The sequence below is a fragment of the Lynx rufus genome, unplaced genomic scaffold, assembly GCF_022079265.1.
Source record: "Lynx rufus isolate CCGP_SWC_20201006 ecotype Redwood Valley unplaced genomic scaffold, mLynRuf1.p SCAF_6, whole genome shotgun sequence".
In the NCBI taxonomy this organism is placed as follows: Eukaryota; Metazoa; Chordata; class Mammalia; order Carnivora; family Felidae; genus Lynx; species Lynx rufus.
Window position 1 is genome coordinate 123211018 of NW_025814878.1, and position 18994 is coordinate 123230011.

Here is an 18994-nt window from a genome sequence, read left to right on the forward strand (position 1 = left end):
AAACCAAGTCTTCTCTTAAAATTCTCTGAGATTTCTTTGTATTTAGATATGTCACGAAGTTAGGAAGGAAAAGAAAATTATGTGGCTGTCTGGGCCCTAAACATGGCCACCGTGTTAGTTAATCAAAATCTTTTCACTTACACTTGTTAGTAAGCAGTTACCCATAGACACAGCACTCACTCTCACATTTCTCTTGCTTTTATAGTATGTTACCACTGAGGAAGCAAAGTTGATTCAGAGTCCCTGTGTCCTGGGATGACAGTTCAGTAAAAAAAGGGACAAGAGGGATAAGGGAATTAACATGGAAGGATTTTGCACAAGCTGTCTGGAAGACAAGGGAGGAGCCATCATAAATATGACCCACACATTTGCCACATACTGATGCACTGGTCCATGCACTGGTGCCTGGCTTGGATGCTGCAGTAATAGTGGTGAGATGCACACAGTCCTTGATGTCCTACAGCCTGCGGTCAGACTAGTAGAGGAGACATTACTAAGGCAATCACAAAGTCCATGTAAAATTACACCTGGGGTAAGTGTCATGATGGAGAAATCACAGGGTTGTGAGAGCTTACAGGACTGGGGAGTGCCTTTGTTGGGGTCCAGGTGGGTGAGCAGGGAGGGGTGACCTAAAGGAACAGAGAAAGAAGACCTTTGTGACAGAGGAGGGGTATGGGTTTGAGGCAGCAGAGGATATAAGGAAGTCAATAAAAGGACAGTAGAAGGAGAGTACCCCCCAAATGGGGAGGTGATAATATATAAGGCTAAAGAGGCAGGGAAACCGATCCCGTGGCAAACGTAGGCCATGGTAAGGATTTTGGATTTTATCAAGAGCAATGCGAAGCAACTAAAATTTTCTTAAAAAAAAAATTGTATAGTAAGGAAACAGAATGGGGTTGGGTGGTGCCCGAGAGCTTACCAAGAATCAGCCAAATAGCTGAATTTTGAAGGATGATTAGGTATTTGCTGTACAAAGGGAGGAGGTGTGTTTCAAACCTAGGAATCAGTGTGTGACCTGCAAAGGCCCCAAGCCACTTGGCACCATTAGGAAAATGGGAGAAGTTTGATGTGGCTGAAATGAAGAGAGACACAAAGAGAGGACGCAGAACACAAAGACGGGCATGTGAAGCTAGGAAGAAAGGCTTGTCAAACCTCTGGTGCGTTTTAAGCAGGGGGAGGTGGTTGGCTGGGTGGGAGCACACATATCATGGAGCCAAAGTTTTGGGTTCAAATATTGACTCTGTCTCTTACAGGGTCCTTCAGCTGGATAAACCACGGTACTCCTTCCTGGCAGAAATCATCTGCCTACCATGCTTAGCCTGGTGCCCAGCACCTGCTCAGTTCGCTACCTGCATTTAGAAAGCTCGCAGTGAAGAGAGCAGGGTGCAGAGGGGACTGACGGTAGAATATGGGCACAGCCATCCAGGTGAGGAGTAAGGATGGGCTGGGCTAAACAAGTGGGGATGAAAGGGAGGAGATAGGCCTGAGTGGCGTGCAGGCAGAATGTGGAAGAACAGGGAGCATTCTTGGACGAACATCCAGTTTCCAGCTGAGCCTAAGCAGGTTTGGAGGTGGTGTGAGCTGCCTATGGCATCCAGTGCTTGGGGAAGGGGCTTGGGCGGGAAATAGACAGACCTGGGTGGCTAATGAAACCATGGATTATGATAAAATTATTGGAAAGGTACGAAGAGGGAAAAGAGGAAGGACCAAGCACAGGAACCTGGGAATGAACAGACCTTTAGGTATATCAGGGTCTCAAGGGAATTAAGTCCTTCAGCCGTGGGGAAGGAGAGGTGCCTAAACTGGGTGCGGAGAATGAAGGCCATAGTCAGGACTGGGGCCTACAGGGGGGCAGAGCCTGTAAGCAACACCCCTCTCAGGAGGCTGCCCAGCAGGGTCTGCCCGAATTTACCGAACACCTTCCGGGATTTCCTTCCTTTAGAGTTTCAAATTCGGGGATAAAGCATTAAGTTGCCACTAAATGCTGTGCTTATTATTTCATGTCTCCACAAGTTTAGAGGGCCACCATAACTAAAATCTGTTCATTCTGGGTTCGAGAAGGAAAGAAACAGAGCACTGAACTTGAATACATTGTGAGTGCTCAATACACATGTGTTAAATGAGTAAGAGACAACAGGATCAGGTTAGAGGATCAAAGGTTTGTTCTCGCTCCAGTCTGGCTACAAGGAACTACTTTCTCAATTAATTTAGCATTTTGCTTAGTAAAGGGCAATGGTGATTCTAGATAAGAGATGCCTCTGCCTACAGAAATGATTTGTGGTTAAAACAACATCACTGTTAGGGATCAGATGCTGGGGAGCGATAATCATATAGGGAAGATAATTTGTATTTATTCTCAAACTGTGGATATGCAAAAAGAAATGGTATGAGGGCATTAAATGAATAATTATGGTTTAAAACAATATACATTTTTAAAGATTTATTTATTTATTTATTTTGAGAGAGAGAGAGAGACAGACAGACAGACAGATGTAGGAGGAACAGAGAGAGGGAGAGAGAATCCCAAGCAGGCTCTAAGCCATCAGTGCAGAGCCTGATGCAGGGCTAGAACTCACAAACCATGAGATCATGACCTGAGCTAAAATCAAGAGTTGGTTGCTTAACTGACTGAGCCACCCAGGAGCCTTGGTATAGAATATTTATAATTGTAATGAATTGATTACATAAATCACTTCAAACTAGGTGAAAGGGGGATGTCTAAATCCACCCAAAAATTACCCTAGAAACAAAAGAATATAGGGGTAATAGATGCATTAATGACATCTAATGAGGCATCTATTAAAAAGAATAAATAATTACTCTGAGAACAGATACAATGAACTAATGGAACATCGATGAACAATAACTGGCAAATTAAGTAAATTAATATATGAAAGACACATTAATCGGAGAAAGAAAAGTGAGATAAGTGTATATACAGTGTTGCACATTAAGTTAGCATGTAGGGCCCAAGAGGTGCTTTCAAAGCATGCCTGAAATGTCCAGAAACTCTCCTGAAGCTATGCCACTGCACACAAAGGCACCTATAGAAAATGTCCTTGTACCAAGGAGGCAGTGCCCCTGAAATGTGAGGCTTCATCTGGAATGGTCTTTCTCCTTACCATTACATTCTGCTAACTGAAACTCAAGTCATTCTCTCTAATCCAACATATTCAACCAATCACGAGGAACAGCTAATTCTATTTCTCAATACATCTCAAAACCAGTTTCTTCTTTCCATTAAGCACCATTGCTCAGTTTGGCCTTCAACATCAACTGACTAAACTAAACTAATGCCATCACCTCCTCACTGGCATCTGTGTATTGTCTCCTTCATGTTTAGGGTGATCCAGCTAAAGGTGTACCTGGAGTCTGGTTGAAATACCTAAGGGCTTTCTGCTGTCTAGTAACATACCCCAGCAGGCTGGCATGCAGGGTTCTGTCATCTGTGGTCCCACCTCTATGATCTGTCTATTCTTACCCTCGCCTGCTGTCATCAGTGGCACCAGACTGCTGGCAGTTTCTCACACCTGGCACCATTTATATTCTTTTTGTTTTTTGTCTTTCCCACACATGTCCCCTCTGCTTCTGCTTCCCCTTCACCAGCAAATCCCTACTGAATCCTCACAGCTCAGACCAACTACCATTGCTTTCTAAACCTCACTCCCCTTTCTGGACAGGCTACGTTGCACCGTCTGTCTGCTCCCACGATGTGCTGCTCAGTTCTCTATCAGCACACTGCCACCACAGTGTTGTAAAATCCTCAGTGAGTGCATTACTGTATGCACTGAACCGTGAAGCTCCTCTCAGGCAAAGATCATGTTCTGTTTATCTCTGTACCGCCAGCAGGAGCAAAAGATCTGGCACACGGCAGGTATCCAAAGAATGATAGCTGAATGAAGGCTCAAACCATCATACTAAAACTATGTATTACCGAATGGGACTCCACAGTTTAACTGAAATGGTTACATGACTGTTGGCTACTACAAATCCCAAAGATTTGGCAGTTGGATAGTCAGTATAAAAGATCACTATGCAGTAGCTAATTAACTTGTATCTGCTGAAACACAGAAGTGATTTTTGGAGTACCTGCTGTATGCCAAACATTCTGCCAGAAAGTTTTGCAATGTCAGCATTCTCAATTTACAGACACTGTACTGGGGAGTAAATAACAATCACAGAGCTAGTAGCCAGTTGACTTCAAATGTGAATACAAGTTTGCTTTTTTTTTTTTTTTTTAAGTAATCTCCATATGCAACATGGGGCTCAAACTCATTCATGACCCCAAGAGCAAGTGTGGTATGCTCTACCAACTAAGCCAGCCAAAGTATCCCTGAAATAAGTTTCTTGATTCAAAGGCCAGGAATCTTTCTTTCTTATATATATATTTTTTAAGTTTTATTTCTTTATTTTGAGAGACAGCAGACAGAGTGAGTGGGGGAGGGGCAGAAAGAGAGGGAGAGAGAGAATCCTAAGCAGGCTCTACGCTGCCTGCGCAGAGTCCAATATGGGGCTTGAACTCATGAAACTTTGAGATCATGACTTGAGCTGAAGCCAAGAGTCAGACGCTTAACCGATTGAGCCACCCAGGCGCCCTGCCCAGGAATCTTTCTAAGTCAAGACTGCCTTGCTCATGATTCTCATTCATAATAGTGAAAACAACATTTAAAGCAAATTAGTTCAGGAATGGTAACATTAGGGAAAGAAATAAGGGGTAAAAGAAAATAGAGAAGACCTAGCATCAAGTCACTGCAACTTTTGTTTCTCTTTTGTCATGAAAGACATTTCTATGAGCTATTTTTTTTTGTTTAAATCTCAAAGTATCTGAGTGAAAAAAAACTACTATACTTTCAAAGACAATTCCAGTAATAAGTGGTGATGAAGCCACATAGATAATCAAGATATCACAGTGATATACATTAATTGTAACTTTGGAAATTCTAAATCTGATTCTCAAAATTGGAGGGGAGAGATCAACTGAAAGAACCCTATTGAAGGCATGCCTATTGCTAATATAAACAAAAGCCAGGAGGACTCATCTTAATTTAGCTGATTCTTGCTAAATCCAGAAATTCAGTTTGATCCATGTAACTGATCTAGTTGTATTACTTAATTTGGTTTCTGAAGGATTTTCCTAAATTGGCTAGGAACCAGTTAATTGAAAACATAAATGCTAAGACATATATAAAAATCTATGATCTGATGAAATGGGATTCAGTGTCAGCAAAGGGGTCATAGAAGACAAGAAACAGGAGATGAAGTACCTTTCACCCAAGGCAAAGTAGTCATAAGGTTACTGATGCAAGTCATTAAGAGGCAGGCAATTTTCTATGGTGCTCATTACAGCAGTTTTCAAACAAAATGTTTTTAAGTACACTTGCATTAAAAAAAAAGCATACCCTAGTACAACACAATAATTTAAAGATACTTTATGGAAGTCCTATTGACTTATAATTGTATTTTGTGTTCTAACTTTACTTTCTTTTATATTCTCTACCTTTATTTTCTCTTTGCCCTGCTTTTCTCATTTATTATTTTTTAATTATAACAATTATTTCATTTTATTGTGTTTTATTATATGTATTCTTCCAAGTTTTAAAAATGCTTTAGGGGCTAAGAGGAAGTATAAATAGAGTAAGTGCAATTTGGAAATTCTTATAAACTGCACTAAGTCAACAATGACACATAGATCTAATAAGTTTTTAACACTTCTCTCTACTGTTAAGGGTAAAAAATAATACATTATCTCCCTCCCCCATTCAGGCAGGTGAATATCTTAAATATTTTCTTCTCTGAGTTATCTATACAATTTTTACTTATTTTTCAAAATCATGATGACTCAACATGGCAGAACTTAGCAACCATGAAAGAAAAAAAAATTAAAAAAAATGTTTTTTAACGTTTATTTACTTTTGAGACAGAGAGAGACAGAGCATGAATCGGGGAGGGGCAGAGAGAGAGGGAGACACAGAATCCAAAGCAGGCTCCAGGCTCTGAGCTGGCAGCACAGAGCCCGACGCGGGGCTCGAACTTGTGGACCGCGAGATCATGACCTGAGCTGAAGTCGGACGCTTAACTGACTGAGCCACCCAGGCTCCCCGAAAAAAAAATTTTTGTGGGGGATTTCAAGCGTATTCAACAATAATGAATAATCCTTCTCTGAAGAGTCTAAGAAGCTGTTATTCTTTAGCACAAATGAACTGTCTCTAGTTGTTGAGTTGTTGTGGAGCTTTATAGAGAGAAGGGGTCAGGTAAGAACACTTCTAATAAAGTGCTACGAGCTGACTTAGGAGCTCAAATTTAAGACTAAATTTGGGAAGCACTTAGAAAATTTAATAGTTGTCTTTTTCTTTTTTATTGCTCTCCTCCTCTGTAACTTTCATAGCCTGTAATATAATTCACAGAGAGGTATGATTTGTTCAACATTTCTGAGCAAAACTCTCATCTGGCTGTTTATTACAGAATTCTGTGGTTATACATGCATTTCAAGACACAAGAGGCAAACTTTTTACGGAGGGATGGGGGGAATCCTAACAATCTTGCTAAAAATAGCAAAAAGCAAAATGCAACACTTAATGCTCGCCAACCTGAGGGCTGTCCCAGGTGGCATGAATGCATGGCTCTAAACTGAGTGAGGGAAGAAGAGGTGCAAAAGAACAAGAGTTCCTGGGTAATTGCCCACACATCAGAAACTTCTGGTTAAAGGCAGGTTTTACTTTTTTTTTTCAATATATGAAATTTATTGTCAAATTGGTTTCCATACAACACCCAGTGCTCATCCCAAAAGGTGCCCTCCTCGATACCCATCACCCACCCTCCCCTCCCTCCCACCCCCCATCAACCCTCAGTTTGTTCTCAGTTTTTAACAGTCTCTTATGCTTTGGCTCTCTCCCACTCTAACCTCTTTTTTTTTTTTTTTTTCCTTCCCCTCCCCCATGGGTTTCTGTTAAGTTTCTCAGGATCCACATAAGAGTGAAACCATATGGTATCTGTCTTTCTCTGTATGGCTTATTTCACTTAGCATCACACTCTCCAGAAAGGCAGGTTTTACTTTGAGAACAAAGTAAAGAATGTTTCAGTGGGGAGGCTAAAGTTATCTTTATAAAAATGAAAAACATATTTAAGGATTTAAAGTTTCTACATGAGAACAGATGTACGAAGCTACAGCTGAAGTCAACGGTAGGGCCAGAGAACTGACACAATCACTATAGCATTATTTTCACAATATCTGTATGATATAGGAGTCTGGCAAAACATCCATCTGTGTGACAAGTGTCTCATTCAAAGCCACTACGTTTAGCAAATCTCCAGTGTTTGGTCACTGTTTCAATTTGCATTTGTTTCTTCTGTTGAGTTTCTTGAGCTGTCCTATGTGTACATTTCTTAGGCCCAACCATACTACCATCTTATAACTGCAGGGCCATCTTATATAAGTTATATAGTTATAACTTATAACTAGCCCGAGGCTCTAGTGCAATAACATATATTCTATGAAAGGCCAGGAACTGTTAGAAACAAACTGATTTGCCCAAAGAATATTTGGCAGTAAGGTCTTTAGTAGAGCTTTCCTATCTTAGAAAGGCGTGTTAGAAAGAAAGGTGTTTTAGAAAGGTGCTTAGTGTTAACACTATTCACGTCAGTTAGTATTATTCACCTTACATTCTTGATCAATCAGTAGCACATGGGGCAGAAAAGGTTGTTAATGTGAAAAGATCTGCAACAATGAGTATAGAAACCTGTGAAGTAAACCCTCTACTTGGTTCCTGCTGTGTCCAGAAGCTCCAGGTTCCATGTCCTCAGCTTCTAGTTCAAAGAGAACAGATTACTAAATAGGAATCATTATTTAGTCCATTTGTTAAGACTGCAATCAGGGACTTCAATAATGTTGCCTTCAATTGTGTAGCAGGTAGTACTGGAGACCTGACATTTATCAACAGTTAGCAGTTTATCAGTCACGAAACTAAAGAGTCTATTTAGCTACTTCAGCTGTAAAAGAAACCATGAAAATAAGTATCTTTGGATTGATGTTTCTAAAACTTCTGAAGGTCAAGTCAAGGATGCATGGGGTTGTAGGAATTTTCCATGGAAAAGCATGGAGTCATAGAAATAGCAGTGCACTGGGGGCTGGGAAGCTTTTTAGCTCCTATTCTGTCAGTTACCAGCTGTGAGACCTTAGTCAAGCCGTTTATCCTTTCTGTCTTTACTTTCCTTTTAGACCGATTTTATCACTTGCTGGCTATTTCGCTGAGCACTTAAAGTCATCTATGATGGAACTCCAGTCCAATGCTTCAGCCAGTTACCTACCTCTGGTTCTGATGTGCCCTTGTGTTTTACTTCCCCAGTACCTCATCGTCTGTGCCTGGTGTGCTCCTCCACCCATGTCTACATGCCCCCAGCTATGGAAGACACCAAGTGTTGGCTGGCCCAGCAGTCATTCCCAACTCTTTTCTCTTGCTGCCTTCCACTGCAGAGCCTGGAATAGCTATATCCTCATTTTCCAGCCTTGTGCTCAGCAAGTGATAAAACTGTAACAGAGTCCTGGTCAGTGCTGTAACCAGAAGTTCACTAGAAAGGCTGCAGGCAAGTTTACCCTTTCCTTGTGAAAAGAAAACTTACTCTTTCCTGTTTGGGATATCCTTCTTTCTTCTTCTTGCCTTGCATAAAGATATGATATTTGGAACCTTGACAGCCGTTTACAACCATCAGGCATATGCATGAGAGGAAAATGAACACTCAGACATGTTATCATCTAGCAGCTAAATCAGTTTAGCTACATACCTCCAGATCTTCTCTATGTGAGAATAAACCCTTTACTTGAGTACTGTGTAAAGGTTTTCTATTACTTATAGTCAAAAGCATTCTTAATGATATCCATTTTTAAGGTGGTGTTTATGAGGTCAGCCTTTCCTCTTTTGTACTTTACTGATAAACTCCTGATGATACTATGAAAATTAGTGAAGGGAAATCTTATTTAAAATGCAGGTGAGAAGTCCCGTAGGGGGACTGCTCACCCATGAACTTTTGGTCTAGTTCACTTTGCTACTCCAGCGGAAGGAAGGAAGGTTTTCTCCTTGCCCAGCAACAGCCCTGCCAAGGAGAAACTGCCACGACTCAGCCAATAAGAAGCCATCGCCACCCTCCAACAGTCTTTTGTTCCAAGCAGCCCCTACCAACCTCTTCCTTTTTCTCTGTAATGTTCCTCTCCTGAGTTCTCCAGAGCTGGCCTATAGTTTGTCACAGCTTGCAAGTCCTGAATCACAATTCCTCCACTATTCCCAAAGGAACTCATTATGCTGATAAAATAAAGGGCTCTTTTGTTTTTTAAGGTCAACAGTACTTACCATTTTCGTACCATTAATGGGAGGCTAATTATATTTGCAGCTCCTACCACAGTGCTTAGTGCTACAGGAACTATATAATACTCAAAAATTTACCAAAAAAGTTCTGACACTCAGTTTGGTAAGCACATGGGCATTATTTTTGCTTTGTCTCACATTTTAAAATATTTTTTTAACATTTAAAAAATTTTTGAGAGAGAGAGAGAGAAAAAAAAGCATGAGTGGGGGAGGGGCAAAGAGAGGGAGATAGAAGATCCAAAGCAGGCTCCACTTTGTGAGCACAGAGCCTGGATGTGGGGCTTGAACTCACAAACCGTGAGATCATGACCTGAGCTGAAATCTAGGGTCAGACGTGTGACCAACTGAGCCACCCAGGTGCCCCACATTTTACAATATTTTTAATGTGTAATAGCAAAATGGCTGATAAAAATTACCTCTGAATACAATTTACTCTTGCTTTTCAACAAATATTCATAAGTATATACTAGGCAGTTATTGTGTTAAGCACTAGAAATACAGACATAAGATAGGAATGGAATACAGGCATTCAAGGAACAAATGGTTGAGACAAGTACACCTACAACTACAATAGTATTTGATATGTATAACAATAAATCTGACAACACAGTGCTTCCTCAACATCCACTTACTTTCCAGTTTATCCAGACACTGGCAATCAGGCATGGCACGAATCATGTGAACTTCCCAACCTTCCCACATGGTCACTTCTGTCACCGTAACTGATGAGAAAGTGTTCCCCCTCAAGTCCCAGGACCAACCATGCTGTCAGATACTCTGCCTCTCACCTTTTGTGCGGCCCCGCTCTCGAAGTTATCCAAACTCCCATATCACGTTAACCAGACTTCCTGCAGTGGCGGGTTGGTCTACACTCACTGTGGCTGTTTACTTCCTTCTGATTCACTTCTCAAGCCCCACAATCTGGATTCTGCCTTTGCCACTGGCACTGCTCTGGTAAAGGTCCCTAGAGATCTCCATACTGCCCAAAACAGGGACCACATTTCCATCTTTATTTATTAGACCTTGCTAAAGCAAGTGACCCTGACCACAACCACTTTCCCCAAACATGTGACTATCTTGACTTCTGTGACACTACCCTCTCTGCTTGTTCTCTTCTCCCTTTTAGACATTAGAGTACTTATCCAAGTGTGGCTCAGGGGCCACTGGGGATCTCTGAGACCTTTCAGCAGCTTCATCAGGAAAAGTATTTTCACAATATCAAGAAGATATTTGCTTGTTTCTTCCTCACTCTCTTATGAGTGTATGGTGAAATTTCCCAGAGGCTAAATGACATGCGATACAGCAAGAGGCTGAAGGCAGAAACAAATAGAAGAATGTACTCTTCTTTTATTAAGACGAACGTTAAAGAGATTTGCAAAACTGTTGAATAATGTCACTCTTGCCACTAATTTTTAATTTGGAAGAAAAAGTTATTTTTCATAAAAATGTTATTTATGTTTGTGTGTAATGGGTTTATTATTTCGTTTAAAGATAGGTGTTTTAAAATGTTTTAGTTTTAATTTTTAATACGATTTTGATAACTATGCTGCACACAAAAAAGCTCTTGGGGGTCCTCAGTTATATATAAGAATGTAAAAGGATCCAGAGACCATTAAATTTGAGGATCATATCCTTAGACTATGTCTTCTTGGTCTCCTTAAGTGGCTCTTCTTTGTCCTTAAGTGGCTCTTCATTGTCTAATTCCTTAAATTTTGATGTTCTCTAGAACAGCATCCTTAGCCCACTAATTTTCTCACCATATACCAAGATTTCTCAGTCTTAGCATGTTTGATATGTTGGAACAGATAATTTGTTTTTAAAGTTTATTTATTTATTTTTGAGAGAGAGAGAATCCCAAGCAGGCTCCATGCTATCAGCCCAGAGCCTGATGTGGGGCTTGATCTCACAAACCCTGAGATCGTGACCTAGCTAAGATCAACTGGACACTCAACTGACTGAGTCACCCAGGTGGCCCCAGGTAATTCTTTATTATGGGGGGCTTTCTTGTGTTTAGCAGCATCCCTGGCCTCTAGCTATTAGATGCTAGCAGCATCCTCCCACCCAAGCTGTGACAACAAAAATATATCCAGACATTGTCAAATAAAATTGCCCCTGGTTGAGAGCAACTGCCCTAAATACTCTTCCTGGAAATTTCACCTAATACCAAGATTTTAATTCCTCTTAAGATAATTCCACTTACTGGGTACTTACTCTGTGCCAGGCATAATTGTAAGCACTTGACATGTATTAACTCATTTAAACCTCTATCACTATATGAGAGATAAATCATTATCTCTGTGTTATAGATTAAAAAACTGCAAAACAGAGACGTGAAATGACTTCCCCAGGGTCACACAGCAAATAAGTGATGATAGTAACTCTGGCCCTGTTTGCTCCCCTGAGCTGTAGATGCTTGTGCATAACTGCCTTTGCTGCACATCAGATGACATTTACTCAAGATGTCCTAAGATGTATTTAGGAGTCTTCTTGTCATAAGACCAGCTATTTCTGTAAGTCAGTTAATGGCAGAACTTTACACTTAATCTTTCTGTGCCTCCTCTTAACTAGTATCCTGGTTGTGATTCTAGACTCTGCTTGGATTCTCTTCCTTCTTCCTGAATCCAATCATTCATAGCGTTCTAACAATTTTATCCTATATTAAAATGCCTTTTTTTTCTCTATCATCCACTATTCCTGCCTTCATTAAGACCCTAATCTCTCCTCAGCACTGCTGTAATGAACTTCCATTTGGTGTCCTTGTATCTAGCTCTCAAAATTATCTTCTACACTACTGCCAGTGATCTCCCTAAAACGTAAATCTGGCCATGTCTCTCTCTGGTTTAAAATGCTTTATTGGTTGCCTGTTAGCTAAGAATAAAGTCCATGTCCAAGGCATGGTGCCTAGGTCCTTGAATATGTACGTGGCCCTTTCTACCCTTAGTCTCATCCTCTGTCACCTCATGAATCACACTTAACTCTTCAGAAATTAAACAGTCTTCTGCTGTTTGTTGTTATCTGAACATACTATGCTGCTTTATGCCTTTGATCCAATATATTCTTGATTCTATGCCCTGTGCATGCCCATCACAGCACTTAACACAGTTTGCAAAAATGGTTTCTATAACTGTGTCCCACAAAGGTCTGTTAAAAAAGCCACTGATGGGCCTTGCTGAGCCCAAAGCTCTCATCTTTCTATATCTAGGTTTTGGTATGGCAGAGGCAAAGTTTTTGGAAGCACTGAAGTAAAATGACACTTAGGAAAAGGACCTGTTTAGATGGAGGTGGGGTTGTGGATGAGGGAAATTAGGAAAACCTCTGTCCTGAGAAGGTCATGATTGAGCTGAATCTCAAAAGAGGATTAACTCAAGAGAAGACTGTTTAAAGAATGTTTAAAGACAATAGAAAGAACTTTACAAGGGGGAAGGGGATGTCTTTGAAATTCACAAGACATAGCCTTAATATACAAGAAGAACACTATTTTGTAAAACGTACATTTATTATCTTAGACATACTGGTAGGAATCTTAGGTTTTAGGTCTATGATTTCAAGAAAGTGTAAAATGATTACCAGATCCCTACAGTTAATACATTTACATGTATTTAATAAATTTGGTTCGAAAGCATTAATCAAAGTATAATTTGAGCAACTACTTTCTAAATGTCTATTACTTTACAGTGGCTCCTACAGAAACTCATTTCCAATTTTCTGCCTATGAGCTTTGAATGATTTTCCTGCAGTTTACTCCTGTTGACTTGGCATTTATTCACTGGATAAAACTTTGCCTCAAGTGTACATTTCACCACCTGGCTCATAAATCATTTCCGAATGGATTTTTAGAAATGTAAGAGTCCTTAGAGATTACCTAGTCCAACAGCCTAATTTTACAAACAAGAAAATTGAAATACTAAGGTTGAGCGAGTTGTTGAAGGTTATATATTCTCTGAGGGCTCGTACTTGACTTTTCCACAATGTGCTTTCTCATCTACCCTATCCCTGCTGCTGTCTCTTCAGTGTGTGACCTGTGTGCCTATCCTAATTCTTGCATATGCTCAGTAAACTTAAATGACAAAATATCTTCTTCCAGAATGTAATGTAAATAATTGGTTACCATTTATTCACTTGCATATTTTGTGGGTTTCTTCAATAGACTTGGTGAAGTCTTGGTGCTAAGTACTAGGTTAATTTTTTGTTAAAAATTCTACCAGTATTCCTGATATTTATAAACCTTACCTTCCAAAGGCAAAGTCATTAAGTAAAACCACGGTCTCTCATGAAATGTTTCTTTCAGCCATTTGACTGGGTAAATTTGGTCTCACTGGTATGGTCCAGATGTTCTCAAATTTATAGGATGAATACCTTTACCATGCAGGTATCTAAAAATTAGCCACTGCTTGAGAGGTTTAGTGTTCCCATAACCTACATTGTACTGGGTCTACTTATAGGGCCTCACAGCTCATATACTCACTGGGAGGGTGGCGCCTATCTAACCAGCTCTTTCCAAGGATAGGCTCTCTCCTAGGACGCTTGGCCTGGCCAATCACCCAAAGTCAGATCTCGCCTAAATATGTCTCATACTCAGACAGGATCAGGTAGTTGGTAGGAAACACCTAATCTGAAAGGACGCAGAGACAGAATCCATACAGTAACGATGGTCAGAAGTTATAAGGAAGCAAAAAAGGAAGCAGAGGCTGGGAGGTAGACCAAAAAAATATATGAAGAGTATAAGGAACTCAAGAGCATATATGAGGAAGGGGCAGGCACGGAGAAAGTCGTGCAACACATTGAGGGATGTAAGTTTAGACTCTCATCCTTCTGCTACTAAGATTTTTAAGGCTGTATCCCCATTTTATGAGGCCAAGGGAAACGTTTCAGCTCCTGGAAGATTGTGAGACTTTCGTTCCTTTACCGCTACTTGAATTTCCTTTACAAACCCTGCCCTCGCCCGACCCCCTCCGCAAAGCCAGTGCCCTAAGTAGAAGTGATTTGATTCTGATTCTTGCAACCAAGAAAGCTAGTTAAGACACGTAGGCTATTATTAAAGAAGTGGCTAGAGTGAGTCTTCAGCTTGCGGACATGCGCTACTGACTGCTTACTTCCACTATCAACTCTTCCAATCCTGAAGCTCTACACGAGACAAACGGGTCCTAGCTTGAACCCTTGCAGTTTCCACGTCCACAGAAACACACTAGTAACCACACTCCCAGAGAACCACGGTATTCGATTTTGGGGAAAACTTCACAATATTTGAACCTATTCTTTAATACAATAAAGGGCAAGCCCCCTGCTCTTCCCTGAAGGTTTCAGAGAGCTACGCTGGTCGACAGGGGCACGTTTTTCGGCGGCGGAGCCTTTGCATCCCCATTCCAAAGCCTCCGGCGCGGGACAGGAGCTCCCCGCACCCCGGACCTCCCGGCCCTCGCCGCCCACTGGGTCACCTGTAATTGTAGGCGCTGAAATGCTTGCTTTCTCTCAGCATCGCCCGGTACAGATCTAACACTTGTGCGCGGCTGGAGGCTGCCATTTTGAAAGAAAAAAAAAAAGGGTCCTTTTTGAGGAGGTCCCGAGTTTAACCTAACCCACAAAATTTCAGTCTGTGCAAAACCTTGAGTGAAATGAAATAAAAGAAAATACAGTGGGGCTCGGTCTCGCTAGCGGGCCGCACCTCGACCTAGGAGAACACCGGCCCGCACCTCGGGGCGCTGGGCGTCGCGCGCCGCTGGGGAGGCGGGCGCAGGCGGGCTTCGGGCAGCTTAAGGGGGAGGTGCCGACAGGGAGGCGTTGCCGTTCTCTGCCCGCGCCTGGGAGGAGGCGTGCAGCAGCTGAGGGGGAAGAAGGGGGACGGTCACAGGGGAAGGTCTGAGCCTGGGGAGGGACGCAGGGCGGAGTTTCTAGCATTGAGTGCGCGTTGCCCGTTAAGGAGCGCCTTCGAGAACTGCCTAGGTCGTGGCGGGTACATTTAGCCTCATATTGCAGCTCCCAGTGCTATCTCTGCAAGGCCCAAGGCCTCGTTGCCACGGTTACCAGGAGCGCGGTGGGTCGACGCCCCGCCTTCGCCCGCAGATGACCCGCCCTTTGCGCTGGGGCCGCCCTCCGCGCTGCCTGAGAGGCCGAGCGGGCTTTCCAGGTTGCCTTTACTTTACGGCTCTCTGTCTGTGGACCCCCTGTACAGGGAACTTTCTGAGCATAGGGATGGGTTGTAGGGGGCGCTGAGTCGACAGGTGAGGGACTCCCTGGTTCTTAGGCTCTGCTCAGGACGACCGGCTAAGGGCCTTGATAGCAAGGCCCCCTTTCTTGTCAAAATGGCAGCGCCCAGCATGCTGGGGAGGTATCTCTAAGGTGGGGAGGGGGTGCGGCGGGTAAGAGACCTCCCAGGAGAGTAAGCAGCGTACCGCACTTCAGATTTTGAAACACCCAGGCTTGTGTCTCCTGGGCGAGCGGTGGGTGAGTGTTTGCCTCGCTGCAGCGTGATGTGCGACATGGGCGGTCGGTGGTGGCGGGGAGAGTTATTGGCCGTGGAATTTCCCCCCTTTCCGGGTGTTCTTTGAGCTTTCGAGGTTTTGCTTTTGAGAGTCCCGCGGACTTTTGTCATCTAATGTGTACGAAAGGTGGGGTGGCGTGAGTGGTTAATTGGGAAAACTTAAAGGATTTAAGAACTCTCTTGAGATAATTTCAGACCCAAAACTAGAAGCTGAGCAAGTTTTCTCACGAAGTTATTCATGGCTAAGTTTTCTCTCTTGGTCTTTCCCTGAAGACATCAGCACTTCAGAATCACTTTGTTACCGTGGTGGATAAATTTAGTTGTTCTGGTTCTTGAACGTAGGACCGGGCGTAGAGAAGCCTGAGCTAGTTCTAGTTAAAACTAGGTGTGTTTGTAAAGCACCTGTCTTATTTTGGGAGTGTTTCTGTCTATATAGACAACGTTAGAAGAGTCACAGTTTTCTTGCTCACATCACAGGTAGGAGTAACTTTAGACGTAAAAAACAAGTTTCCCTCAACATCCATCTTAATTCAACCACTGAGTTGTGGTTGTATTTCGTCTCTTTAAGTTTATCTGGTTTTAAAATGACACTTGCTTTATATCAAAACCTCGTATTTTCAGAAACTGTAAGAGATGGAAACACTTCTGATCTCGATGCACTTTAGTGTACTTGCAGCCTGGTGTCCTTGCACCCAGATATTCTTGTTAATATTACTTGTTATAATGCAATGGCATTTTAAAAAAAGGCATGGAAGAGAACATACTTCTATTAAAATCTTTTTAAGCTTCCTGTTTGATTTTTTTTTTAAAGGTGTCCCACATCTGTGAGTATCAAAATAAGGTTTTTTTTTACAGAGTAGTCAAGCTTCTGTCACTCTTGCAGGTTGATCAGGTCATTGGGCAAGTCTTGCCTCAGAATTACTGAAAGGGATTTTAATATTTTGAGTTTATCCTTGGCATTACTGAAAGGATTCAAGACCAAGGTAATTGATTATTACAGAGTAAGATCTAGAGCCATTTTCTCATAATATGGTACATGAGTGCTAATGACATAAAATGGGGCACCTGGGAAAACTACAACGTTCCTGCAAGTTAAAAATAGAGAAAGCTATCAAGGTAAAAGAAAAAAAAAACAGAAAAGTTATTTTGGCTTGTTAAAAAATATTGGGAATTGTCGTGTTGCCTGGCTGGTTCAATCAGTGGATCATGTGGCTCTTGATCTCGGGGTTGTGAGTTGGAGGAAAGCCAGTGTAAAGTGTAGAGATTACTTAAATGAATAAACTTTAAAAAATAGTTGGGATTGCATTATATTTTGCTTCCATCTATAAAATAAGGTTGGAATAATTATTACTGTATACAGTTGTTTATGTCTAATTATCAGGTGATTTAATCATTTATACAGTTAATGTAGATCAAGGACTTTAACTTTGTCGTAATCAAAGAAAGCTTTCCAAATATTTAAAGTTTAGTTTGGGTAGCTAGTCATCTGTTAGTACAAAGAATAGTTGAGGTTAGGTCGGTGATAACTTCCCAGTAGATTCCAAGCCAAGTCCTCACAAAAATATTTTTATTGTATTTGAAATAATTTACCAGCATCTTGGATATTGTTGTCTTGAACAACTAATAAAAAAAATTGCATTCCAAAGCTAAATCTCTATTTTTGTACATCTTTATTGCAGAGATGGCTATTTTGAATAGTAGCTCTGTTTGAGGTTGAAAGGAATTAGGCCAGTACGTGAGGATTACTTACTCATATGTTCTTTAATATGCATTCTATTCTGGGCTGAGTATTCTCTTAGGTAATGACTATTAGCTAGTGGTACCCATCTACTACCACTTAAGCCTCAAAATGTAAAAATTTACAGTTCTTTAACTACCGATTTAAAATGATGTATGGGACATCTGGGTGGCTCAGTCTGTTAAGCGTTGGACTTCAGCTCAGGTCACAGTCTCAGGGTTTGTGAGTTTGAGCCCTGCTTCGGACTCTGTGCGGACACCTCCGAGCCTGGAGCCTGGTTTGGATTCTGTTTCTCTCTTTCTGCCCTCTCCTGCTTATGATATGTCTCTCTTTCTCTCTCAAAAATAAATAAACATGAAAAAAAAAGTTTTAATGATGTATTACTTCATATTAAAATTCGGGTTGCTGGATTGCTAATGAACGCTTAATCCTTTTTGAAGAGAAATTTCTCTAAACATAGTAACGTAACAGCAATTTATTGTCTTAAGCTTAAATACTAAGTTATTAATTAATTTATTTATGAGGGGGTGAGGGGGAGAGAGAGGGGGACAAAGGATCTAAAGTGGGCTCTGCACTGACAACAGAGAGCGCGATGCAGGGCTTGAACTCACAAACTGAGATCATGACCTGAGCCGAAGGCAGGTGCTTAACAGACTGAGCCACCCAGGTTCCCCAGGCTTAAAATGATGTACAAAGAAAATCTTATATAAATGAGTGACTTGTGATATTATGATTTAGAAATTATTCCACTCCAAACATGGATCTAAGTCTTTATTATATGTAATATTCACTTTTTTTTTTAATTGAACCATTATTGTAATAGAATGTGAAGCTGGAAGAGACCTTGGATATCAACTCCTTTTTACAGATGAACAAACTGAAGGCCTTTTTTATTTCATTTATTCAACATTGATTGAATGCTTCCTAAGTGCCATACATTATCTAAGATGATGGAGTTACCATGAACAGAGCCTTTTGGTCCTCCCAGAACTGGACAGGGAACTAGAGAAGCAAAGTATTAATTTGTTTTGTCAGGTGCTATGTTACCAAGTGTCTGGAGAGTACAGAAGAGGGCCATTCAACTCGGATTTTGACCTAAGGGGAGGCTTTCCATCATAGAAGGTGTTTCCCCAATTAGTTAGTAACCCAGATGAAGAATGTGGTAAGACGTTGTAGTGTATATTCAGAGAATTGAAGCATGAGGGAGCATGACCCATTCAGGGAACTCTGGAAGATGGATGGGAAGGACCATCTGTGAAACCAGACGTGATTAGTCCTGTGCCTGCTTTGTTTTAATGATGCTTCTTCTGTTTTGGGGATAAGTTATTTCTTATACATTGGCTAGTTCACATAAGTAGACTTTAACATCTGTTGAAATATAGGTTAGTTTTTTAGGTGTTGTTAGGTTTTTGTTTTAAACCA

The 18994-nt window shown here is 41.3% G+C and overlaps 2 protein-coding genes across 6 annotated transcripts in view; one reads left to right on the forward strand and one right to left on the reverse strand.

Moving 5' to 3' along the window:
- Positions 1–15079, reverse strand: part of LYRM4 (LYR motif containing 4) — a 173281-nt gene extending 158202 nt beyond the window's left edge. Inside the window, exon 1 of one of the 2 annotated variants that reach the window (XM_047102494.1) lies at positions 14792–15079. In XM_047102494.1, the coding sequence (XP_046958450.1) occupies positions 14792–14877 (86 nt within the window). In that variant the 5' untranslated portion in view covers positions 14878–15079. The remainder of the gene's footprint in view (positions 1–14791) is intronic. The other variant, XM_047102495.1, reaches the window with a different exon arrangement.
- Positions 15080–15672: 593 nt separating this feature from the next.
- Positions 15673–18994, forward strand: part of FARS2 (phenylalanyl-tRNA synthetase 2, mitochondrial) — a 532084-nt gene continuing 528762 nt past the window's right edge. For all 4 annotated transcript variants that reach the window (XM_047101724.1, XM_047101725.1, XM_047101726.1 and 1 more), the window contains exon 1: positions 15673–15797. The gene's annotated coding sequence lies outside the window, so the exon portion shown is untranslated. The remainder of the gene's footprint in view (positions 15798–18994) is intronic.